The 17,970-nt window shown below is 43.0% G+C and overlaps 1 protein-coding gene across 14 annotated transcripts in view; it reads left to right on the top strand.

Annotated features, from left to right (window-relative positions):
• AOPEP (aminopeptidase O (putative)) overlaps nt 1–17,970 on the top strand; it is a 345,091-nt gene that overhangs the window by 311,153 nt on the left and 15,968 nt on the right. For 9 of the 14 annotated variants that reach the window (XR_009251735.1, XR_009251738.1, XM_058695510.1 and 6 more), the window contains one exon: nt 10,088–10,204. The exons of 2 other annotated variants lie outside the window; for them this stretch is intronic. Coding sequence is in view for 7 of the 12 variants with exons in the window: in XM_058695510.1 (XP_058551493.1) it covers nt 10,088–10,204 (117 nt within the window). In the remaining 5 variants the exon portion in view is untranslated. Of the gene's footprint in view, nt 1–10,087; nt 10,205–17,237; nt 17,380–17,970 lie in introns of those variants that run through there. 3 more of the 14 variants (XR_009251737.1, XR_009251736.1, XM_058695515.1) reach the window with 2 other exon arrangements.

The raw sequence follows: 17,970 nt of genomic DNA, 5'->3' as shown, positions 1-17,970 counted from the left end.
AGTGATAAAGTGGGTATTTTGCTCCAAAAGAACATTTTTATTAAGCTTACTATTTTAATCTACTTGTTCAGTTGGGAATAGTTTCTGCTGTGATAAGAAGCACATTAATTTGTGAATTACTTGACCATTTGTACAGAGCATGCAACTTGGTGTGAACAAATCTGGCATCGATGGTGTCCGTGTGGTTTTATTGTTGTTTCCCATTCACTGTTTCACCTTCTTACATGATGTGCAACCACAAGACATCCCCTTCTCTTTATACAGAGCTCTGACCTCTAGGGGTGTTGCTTCCCTCAGGTGTTAATATGGAGGAGGGGGAAAAGAAGTTAAAAATGAAGTAAACATTTCTTGAAAGTACGTGAAACTTGTTCTCTACCTTTCTTTCTCTTGAAGTTCTTAAGTCCATATCTTTTTCAAGAATACGAATTGCTGTAATTGTCAAAGTGACCCTTAACCAGTTCATCCTTTATTCTTCATAAAACTTTTCAGAGTTAGTCGTGGATATAAAATGTCTGGACTTGAATCCAGAAGTATACAGAATTTGAGTGAAATCTGATTCATGTGCTTTATAATAAATTCTGTCAAATAACCCTGAGACATTGGACAGTCCATTGAACTGTACTCTCAACGCATTTTTATTAGGTAAAAATAACTTTTTGTTTTATTGCCCCAGAGTCATTCACACAGTCTGGCTCCCCACCCTTGTCTGCCTCCCACTCCCACAATGCCTCCTTACTTGTGGTTGGCTATACATATATCTAGGGATATGTGTCATGTCAACTTCATGACAGAAACCGCAACACATTGTAGGCATGTGGCTAAATTCATGCTTAGTTTGAATTTGGTAGAAAATATAGAAAGAATATTAGAAAATAAAGTCTACTTAAAATAAAAAATATTTCTGTTGTTTTGACTACATGTCTGGGAAGAAGAAAGGGCAGGAACTAGCAGTAATGGAATGTGAGCATTCTAGACCAGAATAAACACCCAAAGATGAAATTAGTTTATAAATTACGTTCTGCACTTTAAAAACACCAATGTGTGTGTCCCTGTGTGCCTGAGTCGGTTTGTAAGCTGAGGCCAGTGGTTGACTTGGTTTCTCCCTCCTCCTGTTTCTTGTTTTCTTTCTCACCTTAAAGTCTTGTTCATATGTATCATTGTCTCTAAAATGATTTTGTGGCTTACTTTCTTTTTGGCAGGTAATTTTCTAATTTGAAAAAAAATCTTGAATAGCAAGTTTTAACAAGGAGACTGGAAAGCAAAAGGCAGGTTTCTCTTAGAGATGCTATCAAGTTTTTGCACGTAGAGCAGAACGGGTTATTGCAATTCCTCATACAGCGTAACTTTTTAGCTCTTTAAGAACATTACAGAGCTATCATTTCAGTGAATACAGTCGATTACAGTTGAAGAGGCATTTGTACCGTTTAAGAATCCTCTACTACGTCTATTATTATACAGAATGCTTGAAAAAAACTCTTTAAATTGATGTATTTGAATGTTTGTATTTTTTGGATTTGTTTTAGTTTAGACATGAGAATCACTCCTGGCTAGAATTTTCATTTGTAGCTGTAAGTTTTTTTGTAATAGATTTAAATCACCAAATCGTTGACTGACAACCATTCTTGCCATCATTTTTACTATGTTACTCCACCTACTACATTGTACATTATGTCCTTTGTTTAAATTTGATAAACATGTGCATGTCAGGCCTGGGGTAGATGGTGCAATAAATGAGCACTGTCGGTTCCAGTCTGAAAGGAGTTGCCTTATTAGACTTTTTACGGAAGTTAAAATATAGTTTTGTTTGAACTCGGCTATTCTTTTATTAAACTTATAAGGATCTTATTTTTGTCCATAAAATACGGAAGAGAATATTTTCAGTAACTTAAGTTTCTCCCCCCCCCCCCTTTGCTAACTACTTGTTTAGAGGAAAAAGTATGTTTTTAGACTGAATGTTCCTAAGGGTTACATATTTGTACTTATGAACACCTTTTGTGCATGTTACATAGATCGATCACTCTTTACCAGGAACATAGGGCTACATGAAATATATTCAACCAAATGTTACAAAGAGGCATTAAAGTTGATACAGTTATTATTTACTAAAGTATTTAATTTGTAATAAATAATGTTCCACAGACTATCTGATTTTGACATTTGAGGGGTAATACAGGAAGTTAGAGAAAGATGGGAAGAAAATTCTCGGTTTGAATGAAATTACTGTTTGCTTTTTTCTCTTGGAAAAAACTGAACGTATTTGATAGTTCATCTGTGTTGTAAATGACAACATAAAAATCTGAGCGTGCAGCTGTTTGATGCAATGCCTTATATACAGAAAGCATTTCAAGGTTGTAGAATTCTAGCCGTTGGCTTGCACAGAACTAACGTCTTATATTTAACGGTGCTAGCATTCATCTTTATATAGTAACGTTGAAATCAGAACTTTTGAGATCTGGGTTATTTTCAAATATTGTCGTTATGACTAAGAGTAGAGGGTTACCAACAGGTTTCTTGTGACACTCGTGCTAGAGATTCTGCCTGTACTGACTGAACCTCTTCACAGAAGCCCCCAGTTTCCAGGTGCAGGCTTTGTTAGAGCACGTGCTTCAATCGTTTATGCATTTCAGTGCTTAGATTAGATTGCTGTATTGAATTTCTTCATAAAGTAGATCTTCTCTTTATTAAGTAAATTGGGAAATGTTTTTTGACTTAAGAAAAACGGTTCGCTTCAGCGGGAGGCAGAAAAAAGGGAAAAGACCAAGACCAGGCAGTTCACGTACTGTACTTTTGAGTCATGGGTGGGGTCAGTACCTCCAAAAGTGACCCCACAGAGACTAAAACAGACACCCATCATTAGCAAATAAATAGTATCTGATATAATTTACTGGCGTAAGTCAGTCTCATGTGTACACATTATATAAGAGTCACATTTTCATGTGCTAACTTAATGTCACCAGCTTTTATAAAAGTATTATCCAGGCTATATGCTGACATAAAGCCTGTTATTTAAACTACATAAAATGCAATCCTCTCACAGCTTTTATAAACATGTACGTTAATCATTTATGGCATTATATATTTTGGAAAAGAAATCTTTGTAAACACTCAACGTTGAAAATTACCAGAATTTTACCAGAGTGCTTAGGATTTTTTATGTCTGTTTCCCCTACCCAGGAACCTGCCAAATCAGTAACCAAAGGGGCCACAGGGTGACCATTCCTGATCTGAATTTTAGGCTTCTCAAAAAAATCCTCACTTGTGAAGAAGAAACTATAAATTCCTAAGTGATGCAGTCTATTCTCTCTGCCATGACAACAGTGGCATGCTCAGTATAGGGCTTCATAAAGCTTTCTAAAGAATTTGGAACACTTGAAAGTATCAGAGAATGCTTCTAACTTTTCTTGCATTTGCAGTTTTTTTTTTTTTTAACAGAAATCTTTTTGTTTCCTTGGAATTAATTGTCTCACTTAAATTAATAATATTGTATTGAATAACTGATGTCTTTGTCTTGAATAAGTGCGTGTGTTTTATGAGCTAGAGTTCCTAACTTGTACATAGTAATAGCTTCTAACTCAAAATTCTAGTTGCATATGATTTTATGACCCCCTAAAGTCCAGCATGCAAATACCTTTATCATGAGAACTGTCAGCTGGTTTTGTACATCAGATTGTGGCCATGGTATATAACCACATAATGGAGTAGTATGCAGCTGTTAAAAAGAATAAGATGGAACTGTTCCCGTAATGTGGTAAGATGGCAAGAAATGTGTATGAGGGGAGTTACTGTATTTTTGTTTTGTAGTAAATATGCTTTTTTTTTTTTTTTTGGTGTGAAATGAATTATATGAATAGTTGCTTCTGCTTAAATTTTCTTATTAAAATTTGACCACAGACCTACTCCCTAAAGATGTTTGACAATCAAAACTGTGCTATATGAATTTTTATTTATAGATAGATTGCTTTCTTATTTTGAAGGAAATTATTTTTGCTTTTAATTATTTGGTGATTTTCATTTGTTGGTAAATCAAGTTCATGTCCCCAATATTATATGAACTATGACTTCTTTTCTTAAATTTGGCAGTTCTTTAAAATGTATTCAGTTTTTGCTTTAGCATGTAGGGGATGGTTTTTCTTTTGTAGGCTTTGTTTTTAGTTTTTCAGCAGAAATTCAAGCCAATTGTTTTTCCGCTACAGAAGTTACCAGTTTAAACTAGAAATATTTTAATTCTATCATGATACTTTAGTTGATAAAAGCTCTTAGGCAGAGACTTTCCTGTGTAAATGTTATTACATAATTCATTTTTGTCAGCTAACAACGTTTATCATTAAGAAGGTGACAGAGGGGCGCCTGAGTGGCTCAGTCATTTGGGTATCTGCTGTTGATCTTGGCTCAGGTTATGATCTTACAGTTCATGGGATCAAGACCTGTGTCGGGCTCTGTGTTGACAGTATGGAACTTACTTGGAATTCTCTCTGTCTCTCTGCCCCTCCCCTGCTCATGCACGTGCACGCACGTACATGCACTCACACACACACGTGTGTGCCCTTTCTCTCTCTCAAATAAATAAACTGGAAAAAAAAAAAAAAGGTGACAGATGAAGGAAGATTATATACTAATGACGTGAAGACCATAGTCCTGCCCAGTGTCTGGAGTCTGTAAGGTCAACTTCACCAAGGTTCTGATACTCTTACGATTTTGTGTGTCTTTTGGGGTTGTAGAGAAGGAGCATTTATGGTTTGAGGATTTTTTTTTTTTTTTTTTAGTATATCTTAATTTTACCCATTTCCAAAAATCATCTTACAAAAATTTATACAACTTAGAGATTTTTGTTTATTTTGTTTTTCATTTGGGGTCAGAGCACTGTCTGAAAGCTGACTTAAGTCTCCATCTCTTTGTGTCCTGTAGTCAGTCCCTTGTTGCCCTTAGTGAGAAAAGTGCATGAAGGGGCACTGTTGTTCTTGCTCTGGACTGTGGGGACACCTGAGGCTATGTAGTGTGGTGTGAGTTTTCTGGGAAGAATGGAAAGGAATTTGGTGGACTTGTGGAGAAATCTTACAAAAATGACTTTTTATATCTATGAGTTACCTTTTTATTCCAAAGGCCAGAGAACTGCTGTCTCTATTGTGCCCCTATGCCCCAGAGCCTGTGACTTTGAAAGGTCAACAGCTTCAATTCTGGTTGGACCCTGCTTCTGTTGAATTTCAGCCAGCAAGTCTCCAGCATACAGGAGAATTTGAGATTTTTCTCCCTCCCCCATTTCTTCTGTTTTTGTTCAGTGTAAACAGTTCCTGCCGTAGTAACATAGACAAATATAGCAGAGAATGCTTTTCTGGAAGAAGAATGCTCCCTAAGCATTTTTTAACCATTTTTGGGAAGAATTGATCTTTCTGTGTATTTCAGACACACTGAAGGAGGGAGGTTGTTGCTGTAAATTGAAGTGACATCATATGTATTGCCCCCATTGATCCGCTTTTAGTCTCCAGCCAGGATAAAAGGAAATGGCAGCAGGGAGGAAGCATGCTTCATTTAGGCACAGATCCAGAGTGATAATGGGGTAATAATAGAACTCACGCCACTGTCAGTCGGTGGCTGCCTTAGTCCCAGGCTCATTCCCCGCCTGGGAGCCTCTCAGAGACTTCCTTCGTGTGCGGCTGCAGCCTGGCCAGCTGGGCCGGGAGGGGAGGTGCCTTCCTTTTGAAGGGGTGCAGGCGGTGGGACTTGGACGTTGGTGGCACCGGGTTCCTTGTGTCGGTTCCTGCCTCTGGAAGGTCAGTAGTGAGACGCATTGGTGACATTTTCTGATCTAGGAGGCAAGCTGGCCTTTTCTGCATCCTGCTAATGGAAGAAATGGTGGAGGGGCTCAGTTGCGTGGGTGGTCCTCTGGGAGCCAGGAGTGAGTGATGTCCCTGTGACAGCAGTAAGGGGCTTCTGGAAGAGTCAGGGTTTGTTTGCTTTGTGCTGCTTGTAGACTAGGAGGGTGGGTTAGGAAAATTCATATTTTCTTTCCAAGAGCCTATGTGGAAACTCTTTAAAACCATTCCGAGTTGTGTGGCTTGCCTCAGTTCTTAAGTTGACTGGGAAAATACCAGGTAGACTCCTTTTTCTTTGTATGTTTCTGGGTAATTAGCAATTATGGAATCTTTTCTCTTTAAAATAAGAACACAGACTTTTAAATCCTTAACAAATAGCATTTGTGTTGACTGACCCCCCCTTTACCGTTTTATTTTTTGTATTTGAGTAAGTTTGACAGTGCTGTGAAGTTCTCTTTCGCACACAAAGTATGCACATGACTCGGGCACCCCATAGTCTTATTTTGTCGGAGTTTCTGTGGCAGATGAATTTTTAAAATACCGAGCCGGTTTCCCTATGGAAAAAATAATTACCCCGTCATGAATTCCTTGTTTGTGCAAAAGGAAAGGACCTTCTATTCTTGTCACTGTTGAACTGTGGGTGTAAGCACCATTAGACCCTCAGAAGTAAAGGCAAGTTCTTTTCAGAATGTTTAGAGCTGCTTTCTCAGGAGATAACGCTCTGAAACACGTACTTTATTTTTCTTAATTACTTCGTAGTGCAACGGAAGCTCTCAGCACTGCTGCGTTAAAGCACAGTTGGCATAGAAATCACGTGAAATCTGATTTGATTTGTATGTGGGTGGAAGTGGAGTGACCCACACCACGTTTCCCACTGCTCCGTGCCAGCTGCTGGACCGGTGGTGCCCAGCACTGCACTGGCTGGTGTGTGAGCTCTGAACTGCTGTGCAAAACATTTCGCTTTATTACGTAGTACTTCTTTCTCATTGTAGGGTGGCTTTACGGGGAGTAAATGTTGATTTTACGATGGGAAATGTGCTGTATTAAAGTGAACAACTTACCACATCTTTGCTTTAATATCGTCGCTTCAAGGTCTGTAATGTCATGTAAAAAAATTATGTCACGTTTACTTGTGAATGAAAGACCTTTGATCAGTTTTATTGTCTGTGTACTAAAGTAGCATTTGATTACTGATTTTCTCTAGTTTTCCCATTGTTTAGAAACTACAGTTTTCCTGGTGAATTAGAAGAGCTGCAGCTGAAAGCCAGACGGCTACAGGTTGTTTACTAAGAGAGAGTCATCTAGAAGAGTCCATCCTGAAGCGTAGGACTTGCAGATCTCCCTGTGTTAGGAATGGTCTCAAGTCTCTGTGTGGGCCCTCGTTGCCGGCTCTCTCATCAGTAGGGGCCAGGGGCAGGGGGCGCTCCCTGGCGGGGTGTGCAGCTTGCTCTGTGCCTCGCCCCAGTTAGAGGAAATGAAACGTATTAGAGAGCCCTGAAGGTTTCACACACACATACACACACACACACACACACACACACACACACACACCTCTCCCTAATCCATCTCCAACGTCTGTCTTAAAGCAGGGGGCTTGGCTTTAAGTATTTTTCCATTGAGGAAAATTTGGAGAGGACAAAAGCTTTCACTGATCCTTGTGGTTTTGTTTCTGTGTGGATGTGTGACCTTTCTGCTCAGAAGAAAACTGCAAGAGATATAAAAGTGTGAATCCAGGTATCTTGATAGATTCACGTTAGTAATTCTTCATTTGTAAATTGGAGTTGTGTTTGTTGGTTAAACCCAGTTGGGGGTAAGTTAAGGACCAAGCGACTCGTCTTACTCAAGGGTTTTGTCCTCCCTGGGTCTCTGTACTTTAAACCAAATCCCAGACTTGAGTTGTAACAATAGGCGTCTTTGTACGTGTGTGCACACATAATAAGGAGATGCTTTCCTTCTTGCTCTTTCCTTCCCTGTAACTCTGCAAATCGCTGTATTTAGTTAGCGAACAAGTCCCACACCCCCAGCTGATGAGTAGTGTTCTATGCTGTATCAGGTGGGCCCCTCCCCAGAAGCCCTCTTCCTGTATCCAGAGTGGCCTCGACACGAAGCCATCGCTCCTGGTGTTGGCTAGCTGTGGAAGTGCTGTGGACCAGTTTTGAGAGTGCCTTTTGGGGGGAAGGAGTGTAGGGCTGGATGGGCCCCTCAGTCAGTCTGGGGCTCTCCCCTCCACAGCCCCCACAGAGTCAGATGCTAGGCTAGGTCACCGCCAGGTGTGGGCCACTGGGGCACACTTTGTAAAGGAAAGTAGTGAGGGGGTGGGAACCCTGATGGGGCAGAAAGGCCAGCTCTCTGAAGAGGGTTCAAATGCAGGAGGACAATTGAGGAGTTGACCTAAGGTGCCGTGAGGGGTTGTACTCAAGGCCAGTGCTGAAGGATTAGCCTCCACTAGAGAAGAGCCCTTCTTAGAATGGGGAAGGAAGGATCCAGAGAGGGAGCTGCAGCATGCTGTGGGTGGGAAGGAGGGCTGACAGAGCCTGGGTACGTGCAGGGCCTAAGGAGATTGCTCGTGGTGTGAACTGGTGGGTGAGGAGGCTCCCTAGAGGCTGGTGGTCCTGGATTTGGGCTGTTTTAGAAACAAATTTTTTGAAAATATAAAAGTCTCGTGTCTGAAACTATAAAAAATGAAAAACTGGCGTTTTTACTTTTTGTTGTTACGTAGTGATTTGATCCCTTAGAACATCTTAAAGGCACATGACTTAATAATGAAAGAAAATGAAGTGTTAGCTATTCTTTGAGTCTTCCTACAGGACCTCACAGGTCAGTGCTGGTTGTAACCCTCTATTCTTGCTGAAGGCACCTTGTTCTGATCCTGTCAGCCTGAGAGAGGATCCACAGCATGACTCTAAGGTAGATGAAGTGCTGCTATAAAATACAAATGCCAAGGAATCAAGTGATGTGCTTCTGTGTCTATCTGTAGGAAAAGTGGGAGTTTTATTATCACTTAGAAGGGCATAGTGAGAAAATACAAGAAATGCTTTCCTTGTGGAATTGCCTGGTGAATGTTATGCTTGCAGGCTGCTTGATGTTCCTCCCCATACATTTTGGACAAGTGTATGTGGTGTTTGGGAGTGAGGGTAGGGCGGAGTACCACTTGGAGACAAAAAGGCAGAAAGGTAGCTAGAGAAGCCAATGATTTTTAAATTTTCTTCTAAAGTAACAGAAAGTGGGGATTAACATCCAGGTGGTGGTATGAACATGCTGTTGATCTAGCATTGACTTGCACACCGAGAAGATTGAGTTTGCTGACAGGGATTATCTGGGTGCAAGCAAGGAGGGAGGGCAGCTTAATGTGGAGAATAATGGAATTCATAATAGTTTTAAAACCTTGACTTTAGAATGGATATTTTTCAGTTCCTATAAGATGTATCTGAGATTAATTTTTTCCTCCTTCGTTTTAGTGCTGCTCTTTGATAGAGGCTGATCTAGGCATTGCGTGCAGTTCAGTTGTGAATAAAGACATTTTTCCTTGGATTTCACAAATATCGTTTGCTCACAAATTAGTTTTTGTTGCTTTTATGTTGTATAAAAACATTCTTTCCTTGCCTTTAAGTATTAAACACCATTCTTTTGACCCATCCTTATGAAAAACTCAGGAATAAGGGTGACCTTGTGTGTGTTGTGTGTGTGTATGTGTGTGTGATGATACATACATACGTACATACATACATGTATAAAATCACGTGTACAATCATTTTAAAATTTTGATGAAATAATAAACTTACAACTTTTATAATGGAGGATTGTGAGATATGGTTCTCCATTATGTGCTTTTTATTTCTTGGTGTACATTTGCAATGTTTAGGTGATAACAAAGGAAATCTGAAAGCTGCTTTTTAATATCAATCAAATGGCTTCTTGAATCTTTACCTAGGTTAAATGGCATTTTTTGGCATATACCAAAAAGAAAGAGGTTTAATAAACCATGATATTGTTTTATTAAGATAAGTACAGTTTTTGTCATTTCAGAGTGTATATGTATATTAAATTGTCATGTTGCACACCTTTAAAAAAAATTACATTGTACAACCTAAAAATAAAAAGATAAACACCAGATCTTTTGATCTGCTCTAAATATAGAACTGACATGAAAAGCCATGGAGAATAGGGCTTAATCAGGCCCCGGAATGCAGTGTCTTTGGGAACCACAGTGTAAGCCCTGAGCTTTTACCAAGGTCAAGTTTGTAGTCTTTTCACAAGCTTTTTGGTTTTGCCTTTAGCTTCTTCCAGACCAGCTTGTCTTACTTCTGGAGCATCTCTTGGAGCAGAAGACTTTGAACCCCCGGACTCTTCAAAGCCTTGAAAGGGCATATCGCCTCACCCAGCAGGATGCAGAGGTAACCAGGAGCGCTCTTGGAGCTTAGACGCTGGGCCCTCGCTGTTGGGGAAGACAGGTAGTCCCATCGCCCCCATGCTGCTAAAGCTGCTGTTTCCATCAGCAGCATCCTTGCTGTGTGGTTATGATGAAGAGCAGGTACTTGGAGCCGAGCGTAAGCTGTTCCCCTGGTTGTGTTTGCTCCAGCAGGGGGCCTCTGCTCCTCATTTCACCAGAGTATCTTGCCGTCCTAAGTTTTCCCTTTTTACTTCTCAGATCATGAGGATGGAATAAGTTTCCTAAAGGAATGAGCAGACAGGGTGCGGTGTTTCTGAATTATAACTCAGGCGGTCATTTTGTGCACGATGTGCGCCCTCCCGCAGCACATTTGAGGAAACTTGGCTCAGATGTGCCACAGCTTCTCAGTCTTGTTCAGTTAGGACAGGAAAGGAGCCATGTGTGAAGGAAATGAAAACTAAATCTAACAGCCATGGTTTGAAAAGCAAAACTGGATGCTTGTGGAAAGCAATATGATGTGGTTCATAATATCTTCTAGCTTATTGTGAAGAATGCAGTGTGAATCCTAAGGTGAATTCCAGGAGTTTTTATATATAAAATAGTAAATAGTTATTGTAGTAAGTCATCTGACGAAAAAAACAAGCACACAATCAAAACGAGAAAAGCTCTGGGGCGCCTGGGTGGCGCAGTCGGTTAAGCGTCCGACTTCAGCCAGGTCACGATCTCGCGCTCCGTGAGTTCGAGCCCCGCGTCAGGCTCTGGGCTGATGGCTCGGAGCCTGGAGCCTGTTTCCGATTCTGTGTCTCCCTCTCTCTCTGCCCCTCCCCCATTCGTGCTCTGTCTCTCTCTGTCCCAAAAATAAATAAAAAACGTTGGGAAAAAAAAAAAAAAAAAAAAAACGAGAAAAGCTCTTTTATGTAAAACCCTTAAAATGCAAGTAAGTCTGGTTTGTGTCTGGTTGAAATAACTGAACATTTAAAAACCGTCCAGTCCAGCGTGGCAGCCTTCAGGCACGTGTGGCTCTTGAGTAATGGATACATGGCTGTCGTGAACTGAGACGTGCTGAGAGCGTGAGATGCACCCTGGATGTTGAAGACGTAGTGTGTAAAAAAGCAAATTATCTTATTAATAATTTCTTATTGTTTTATACAATGTCAAAATGATATTTTGGTACGTTGGGTTAAATAAAATATTATTAAAACTAATTACAGTCATTAAAATGGAGTAAATTGAGAAAAGCCCACTCATTATTAGATTAAAAGGTAAGATGGACATTGTTATGCATTTTAAAGCCCCATAAATTCGGGAATTAATGGAAAACTCCAGAGAAGACCCATGTAGCTTTTTACCCACCTGAGCACAGATCACACGTGCAACGGTTGCTGTTTATTTCAACTCTTATATTTTTGTTTATGGGAGTTTCCAAATGCCAGCGTGTTATTTTTAATTAGTATTTAAAAGACGTTTTTATTTATAGGCATGAGGTTATGTTTTAATCAGAGCTGAATGCTGCTGAAATGCCAGGCCCCTGTGACCGGCAGCGGCCAAGGCGAGGGCAGGCGGATCACAGCAGGCGCCGGGCACCTGTCACTCTCTGCCTGGAAGCCAGGAGGTGGGAGACCCTGTTTTCCCCCTTCCTTTTGGCATAAAACACATCGTGTTCTTCACTTACAGCTCAACGAAGTTGTTACCTGTAACCTCTTAAACCTATGAGAAGTAGGACAGGTTTAATTTGGTTACTTACAATATCTCACAAAACTTATAAACCAGGGTACCTGAAGCCAGGGCAGGCTTTCCAGCTTGGGTCTCTGTTGGCGAGAGCCTGGGGCCTGAAGCCTGCTTTAGTCCGTTTGTATAACTAGTACCGTCCCTGTTGCTCTTTGCAGATACTTAGCTCTGCCAGGCACTAGGGTGACAGCAGTGGTCATGAGCAGCGAGGGTCACCGTTAGGAAGTTTATAGTCTTCTGGAAAGACAGCTCATAAGTAAATGAATAACACCATTTCAGGTCAGAACTATGCAAGAGATACACAGGATGAAGCCGGGCTAGGTGTCTCTAGATAGAGTACTCCAGAAAGGCCACTCAGAGAAAGTGACATTTGAGCCAGGACCTAAGGACAAGAAGGAACTGGCCATATCAAGCCCAAGGGCCAGGGGTGATTTCTATACAGGGGTGACCACAAGTACAAAGGTGTGAACTCGGCATGTGCTAGGATAGGGGTCAGCAAACTTTTTCTGTAAAGTAGATATTCAATATTTCAGGCCATACGCGTTCTCTTGCAGCTGTTCAACTTTGCTGTTGTAGTCCAAAAGCTGCCGTAGATGGCATGTAAGCAAACATGTGCCGTGCACGGGTAAAACTTTTTGTGGACCCTGAAGCTTGAATTTCATATAATTATCACATGTCCCAAGATACTCTTTTTGTTGTTGTTCTTTTAAAAAGACATTTAAAAGCATACACACCGCTCCTAGCTGCAGGCTGATCTGGCCTGCCTTATCCGGAGTTTGTTGACCCCTGTGCTAGGGCCTGCAGGGCTGAGGTCAGGGGTGGGCAGGGGCCAGATCAAGGAGGGCCTTGGGGCCGTGGTGCGCGGTTGGGATTTTTTTCTAACAATGTGCCCTCGCCTCGCCCCCTCCCCAGGTTCTCTGAGGTCCTGGCATGTAGTTGGTTATGCTGACAGCTTGTCTCACTGTGAAGTTTCCTTGAAATGTCACTCAGAACCAGAAAAGCAACAGGATTTTGGCCAACCAGGGTGTTTTCTAGAAACTTCATTAGTTAAGTGTGATTTCTTGTGACATTGATTAGCAGGAATTTAGTTGAATAACCATCTGCCTTTATTTTAAATGACAGAACATTTCATGGGAGAAAGAATTGTTATTTGGTTGGAAGGGCTTGAGGATTCTGACTTGAGTGTGAACTTGAGTGTGGCAGGCTGTGTGTGGAGCACACCTGTGGGAAAGGGTTCTGGATGGGCTTCCCCGGGAGCAGTGTAGGCTAAAGCCCCGTGATCCTTGTTCAGGGTGCTGTGACCTTGGGATCAAGACTTGAGCCCCAGAACGGCCGGGCTCTATGGCCCACAGCAGGGAGTGTCATCCCCCATGTTTCCAAGGTGTCTCCCCTTATTCTTGAACAGGACTTTTTCCTGAAAGCGTATGTGTAAAGTCGTCTTGGACAGGGGAGCCCACTTCCCTGGGCTTTGCTGCTACAGTGTTTCCACAGCTTGCGGCGGTGGGGTGTTCAGCTGTTCATGCCCCTGATCACTGCAGCCCTCCTTTTTTGGCAGAACAGCACGTTCTTGATGCATCCCACCAGAGGATTCTCACCTATTTAAGGCACCTGTCTTGCCGCGAATGGGGCCCCTCTGTTCAGTAGCTGCTTCAGCTTCTTTGCTGTCACCCTCCTTGGCCCCTCCCTCCTTCCTTCCCTGTGTGTGGACAGCCTAGTGCAGGCCCACGAGGAAGTCTGTGTCTCATTGTTCTCTCCAGGTAGCTCAGTGTCGGTGCCTGTTGTGCAGCTTCTTGTGTCAGCTGTGGTAGAACGTCTGCTCTGTGTGTCAGGGTTTCCGAGCATGGTGCCGTCTGCTCACCAGGGTGTTGCGTGTCAGATTGGTGGGTGTCGGCCTTCTGACTTCCCTGTGCCCGTGTCACCTGTGGCGTGAATACACGGGTCTGCTCCCAGCCTTACAAGAAGAGCGCCGGAGTACAAATGCGATTGGAAGCTGGGCAGTCCTGGGTGTCCTCCTAGGCCACTTTGTGCCTTGCCTGCCCACTCTCATTGCCATCATCTGAAACGGGCACTGGTGGTGGGGGAATGTTTGCCTTCCTTAGCCTGGAAAGTATCGTTGAGTACAAGGGTCACCCATCTTTTACATCCTTAGCTACCGAAACTACTAACCTTATTGTGGGGCTGCTTTAACCAAGATGGAAAATGAGCTGAGGGAAAATTTAGTTCACAGAAATATGATGTCTACACTTTTTGACCGTATTGGCCCAAATAAAGAGCTATGGAAGTTTACAAATACAAGTTTTAACTGATTCTTGAAACAAAAGATCTTTTCTAAGTTCCTTTCTAAGTGAAGACTGCCCTCTTCAGCAGGTCTCTCAAAAGTGTAAAAATAGCTGCTATGGTAGTGAGGTGAGGGTCCATGCAAGGTGGCTCTGGGACCTTTCTCCCCAAGAGCCCCACAACTGACCTGGAAGTTAACTTCTTTCTAAACAAGTGTTTTGGTTTTTTTAAAAAAATTTTTTATTGTTTATTTATTTTTGAGAGAGACAGAGACAGAATGTAAGTGGGTTAGGGGCAGAGACAGAGGGAGGCACAGAATCTGAAGCAGGCTCCAGGCTCCGAGCTGTCAGCACAGAGCCTGACGCAGGGCTCGAACCCACGAGCTGTGAGGTCATGACCTGAGCCGAAGTTGGACACCCAACCGACTGAGCCACCCAGGCGCCACAAAGTTAACTTCTTCCTACAGACTACAGCTAAGCACTTCAAAATTAGGGGCACACCTCCAATGAACTTTCAGGAAATTCAGAATCAGCAACTCAGTGTCTTATGTGTCTTAGGTAAGAGTGGGGGACGTTAGAAAGGTCTCCAAGGTGTCATGCCCTGCCCTGGTGCTTCAGTTGGTAGATTGAGCCAGAAAATTAATTCTTGGGAGAGGCCATGACCAGCATCAGCTCCCCCCATCATTGCGTTTGGGGAAGTACTGAAGGCTGAAAGGAGAGGTCTCCTGGGTTAGGTTGGAATGGGACAGCTGGGCGCCAGCCCTCAGTCTCCCTGGATGTGCTCCCATGACTGGCCACACGAAGGGAAGGATGGCGCCTGTTCCTGACCTCAGGAGCCACTCTCCATGCCATGATCTCCTCTTAACACCCCCGCAGAGCATCTGGTACTGGCCAAGACACTGACTTAGGAACGAGCTACACTCAAGTGCCAGGCCCCCAAGAGGCTGCTGACCACAGCCAAGTCGTCCCCCTGCTGGGTCCCGTCTTCGTGTCCGCACAGTTGTTGCCGGGACCAGACTTCAGGTGTTCCAGCTTGAATGACCACAGCCAACTGGCAAAAAGAGTTTCACAAAACCGGTTTTACTCTTACATTGTCTATTATAATTTCCTATTTTGCTTTCTTTTAAAACGTGCATTGTGATGCAGTAAACTTAGTTTATGACCCACCAAATGGGTGCCAGCCACAGTTTGAAAAATGCTGGATGAGATGATGTCGGGGTCCTCACCAGCTCCCCTGCTTCCGCCCTGCGGACTGTGGACGACGATCCTGTGCCTCCACCTTCTCAGGATTAAAGTAGAGCCATGAACCCCTTCTTCATGGGACCATCAGCAACATGCTGTGAGAAAACGTCTGTGAGCATCCACGGCTTTAACGTAATGTGTGTTCATGTAAGACTCACAGTCTCTCATTTGTTGTGAAATGGTCAAGTTATGTTATTTAGCTTGGACAACCTTTGTATTCTCTCCTTCCTTTAATCTGTCAGGGAGAAAGAGAGAAAAGAAGCATAGGCTACCTAACTGCTGGGAGCCCCGAAGCATCTGGTCACAGAATTCTTGATCTGGGGGTGTGGTGGGCTTGTGGGGTACGATGCCAGGGAGAACTGGCTCTGAATCACGGTTTGCCAACCTTCTGGACTGTGGTGGGGTGGCCTGGGCATTGCAGGAACTTTAGCATCCTTGGCCTTCACATGCTACCAGGAGTGCTGCCCACCCACCCCTGATCTGGCAGTCAGAAATGTCTCCAGACATACCCAAGTGTCTCCTGGGGGGCAGAGTCACCCCATTTAAGAACCCCATCTCTATAGCCCCAACTGATTCACAAAAGGCATTTTTTTCCTCTCATCTAATAAAGCGTCTGATGAGTGGTTACAACACAACATGGAGGAGCTAGAAAGATCGTTAACAACATGTAAGGGCCATCCTGAGTCATCGTACTCATGAGGCTCCAAACAGTGTAACCTTGGGAGAGGTGAAAACAAAATCTCTTACAGGGAAGAAAAAGAAGGAACTTATGACTAAAGTGGTGGTAGCAAATAAAGCCGAGGAAACAGATTAGCAAAGAAGGGCAAACCTGTTTTACCACTAGTGTGCAGAAAAAGCCCTGCCAGCATCCGTGGGCTCTGCTCCGAAAAGGACACGTTCAAGGTTGATTGCAAATGGGAAAACATCCAACCTTGCACGCCTTTCCCACACCGCTGCCTTTCCTGTCTTTCCCGCTGAAGAGCCCTTGAACCCTCTCCCACGGTGGGCTTTGCCTATGCAGGGAGGGCATGTATTTGCATACATCGTTACTAAGAGAATTTTTCGTTTGCTTGAACAGAAAACAGGACAGGCTCTCTTTGAAGTCCAAAGGTAGACAGGATAATTCCAGGAATGCAAGGGTCTGACAGCTCTGGTGCCCATTTCTGATTTCGTTTGGGCCCAAAACATAGTTTCTATGAATTGAGAGAATTTCATGGTTCGGAGACCTTGATATGTTATAAAAGGGCAGAGAATAAAAGTTTAGTGTAAGGTGTTATATCTCTCAATTCTGAAATTGATCCATAGTTGTGACTCTGCCCATTCCTTTTAATGCTAACATTCCTTCCATTCAAAGTTACCATCTTCTGCAGGGTGTTCCGGTCTGTTCCCTGTCGTGCAGAGCTCCCAGTACCCCTTTCCTAGGCTGCTTGCTTTCCCACAGTATTCCAGCTACAAAATAAATAAAGCACTCCTATTTTGTTTTCCACACAAAACAGTTTAGAGGAGAGATTAGATGTGATCACTTAGGTCTTGTTGCCGCTTCAGGCTGCTCTGTCAGTTGCATTTGTTAAAATGCAGTCCACTGAACTCCATGCCTCCTTCTGCTCTGGCTCCACGCACAATCTAAGCAGCACGAAGGCAGATGCTGTGGCCTTGCTGACATCTGGCCCCGTAGTCCTGGTGCCGTGTGAGAGCTGCATGGTGCAGGGACACTGGGCAGGACCAGTGCCGGGGCTCAGCATGCCCCACCCCGCCTGCAGTGACACCCTTCCTTCCTTCCCTCCCTCCCAGAGGCTGCTCTGCTGTACACATACCCCAGGACGTCTCCAGGTCCTCAACCAGCATTGTCAACAGGCACCATCCTGGCCCAGAGACCCATGAGGCAGTTTTGGGATTAAACGTGAAAGAGAGACCATTATGGAGAGTGAGAATGGTGTGGTAATAATTAGTGAGATGGTTTACCAGGGTAAGATATGGGGCGGGAGCTTCCAGAAAGGCAGGTTGGCATCTGCCATATCCAGCATTGGGCTTTTTGTCATAGTTTTTTTGCAGGGACAAGGGGTCTGGCTTGGTGGCCCCTTTGATGTGGTTAAGCTCAGGTTGCAAATCAAGAGGTCAACTGCTAATGAACCCCAACTTTAGGATGTGAGCTATAAATAGTGTGAAATAATACCCACTTTTTAAAAAGCCAAGACTGTGCTTGTGGGGGACGCTCAGCTGCCCCTTTGACACAGCATCATATTTCCTTTTCTAGTTTTCAGAGCTGGGTGGGGTACAAGTTGAAAAAAGAGATCAGGGTAATTTTCTTTAGTTGCTTTAGATATATACCTGTCTTTAAACTTTGGGCCTTTTATGATGTGGGAAAGAACAGAGCTCTTATATAATTCTTTAGTTATATTTTTTTCTTTGTTGTATTTGGTTTATGAAACAATGTTTTAGAATATTTCCTTCCAAGTCAGGAAGATCTCTCTAGGTCTTTCTTGGAGTTTTCTTGATTATTCAGTTCAGTGCCTCTAGAGTTTTC

Source organism: Neofelis nebulosa, chromosome 12, assembly GCF_028018385.1.
Source record: "Neofelis nebulosa isolate mNeoNeb1 chromosome 12, mNeoNeb1.pri, whole genome shotgun sequence".
In the NCBI taxonomy this organism is placed as follows: domain Eukaryota; kingdom Metazoa; phylum Chordata; class Mammalia; order Carnivora; family Felidae; genus Neofelis; species Neofelis nebulosa.
Note: the sequence above shows the minus strand (reverse complement) of the source record. Positions and strands in the feature narration are given on the sequence as shown.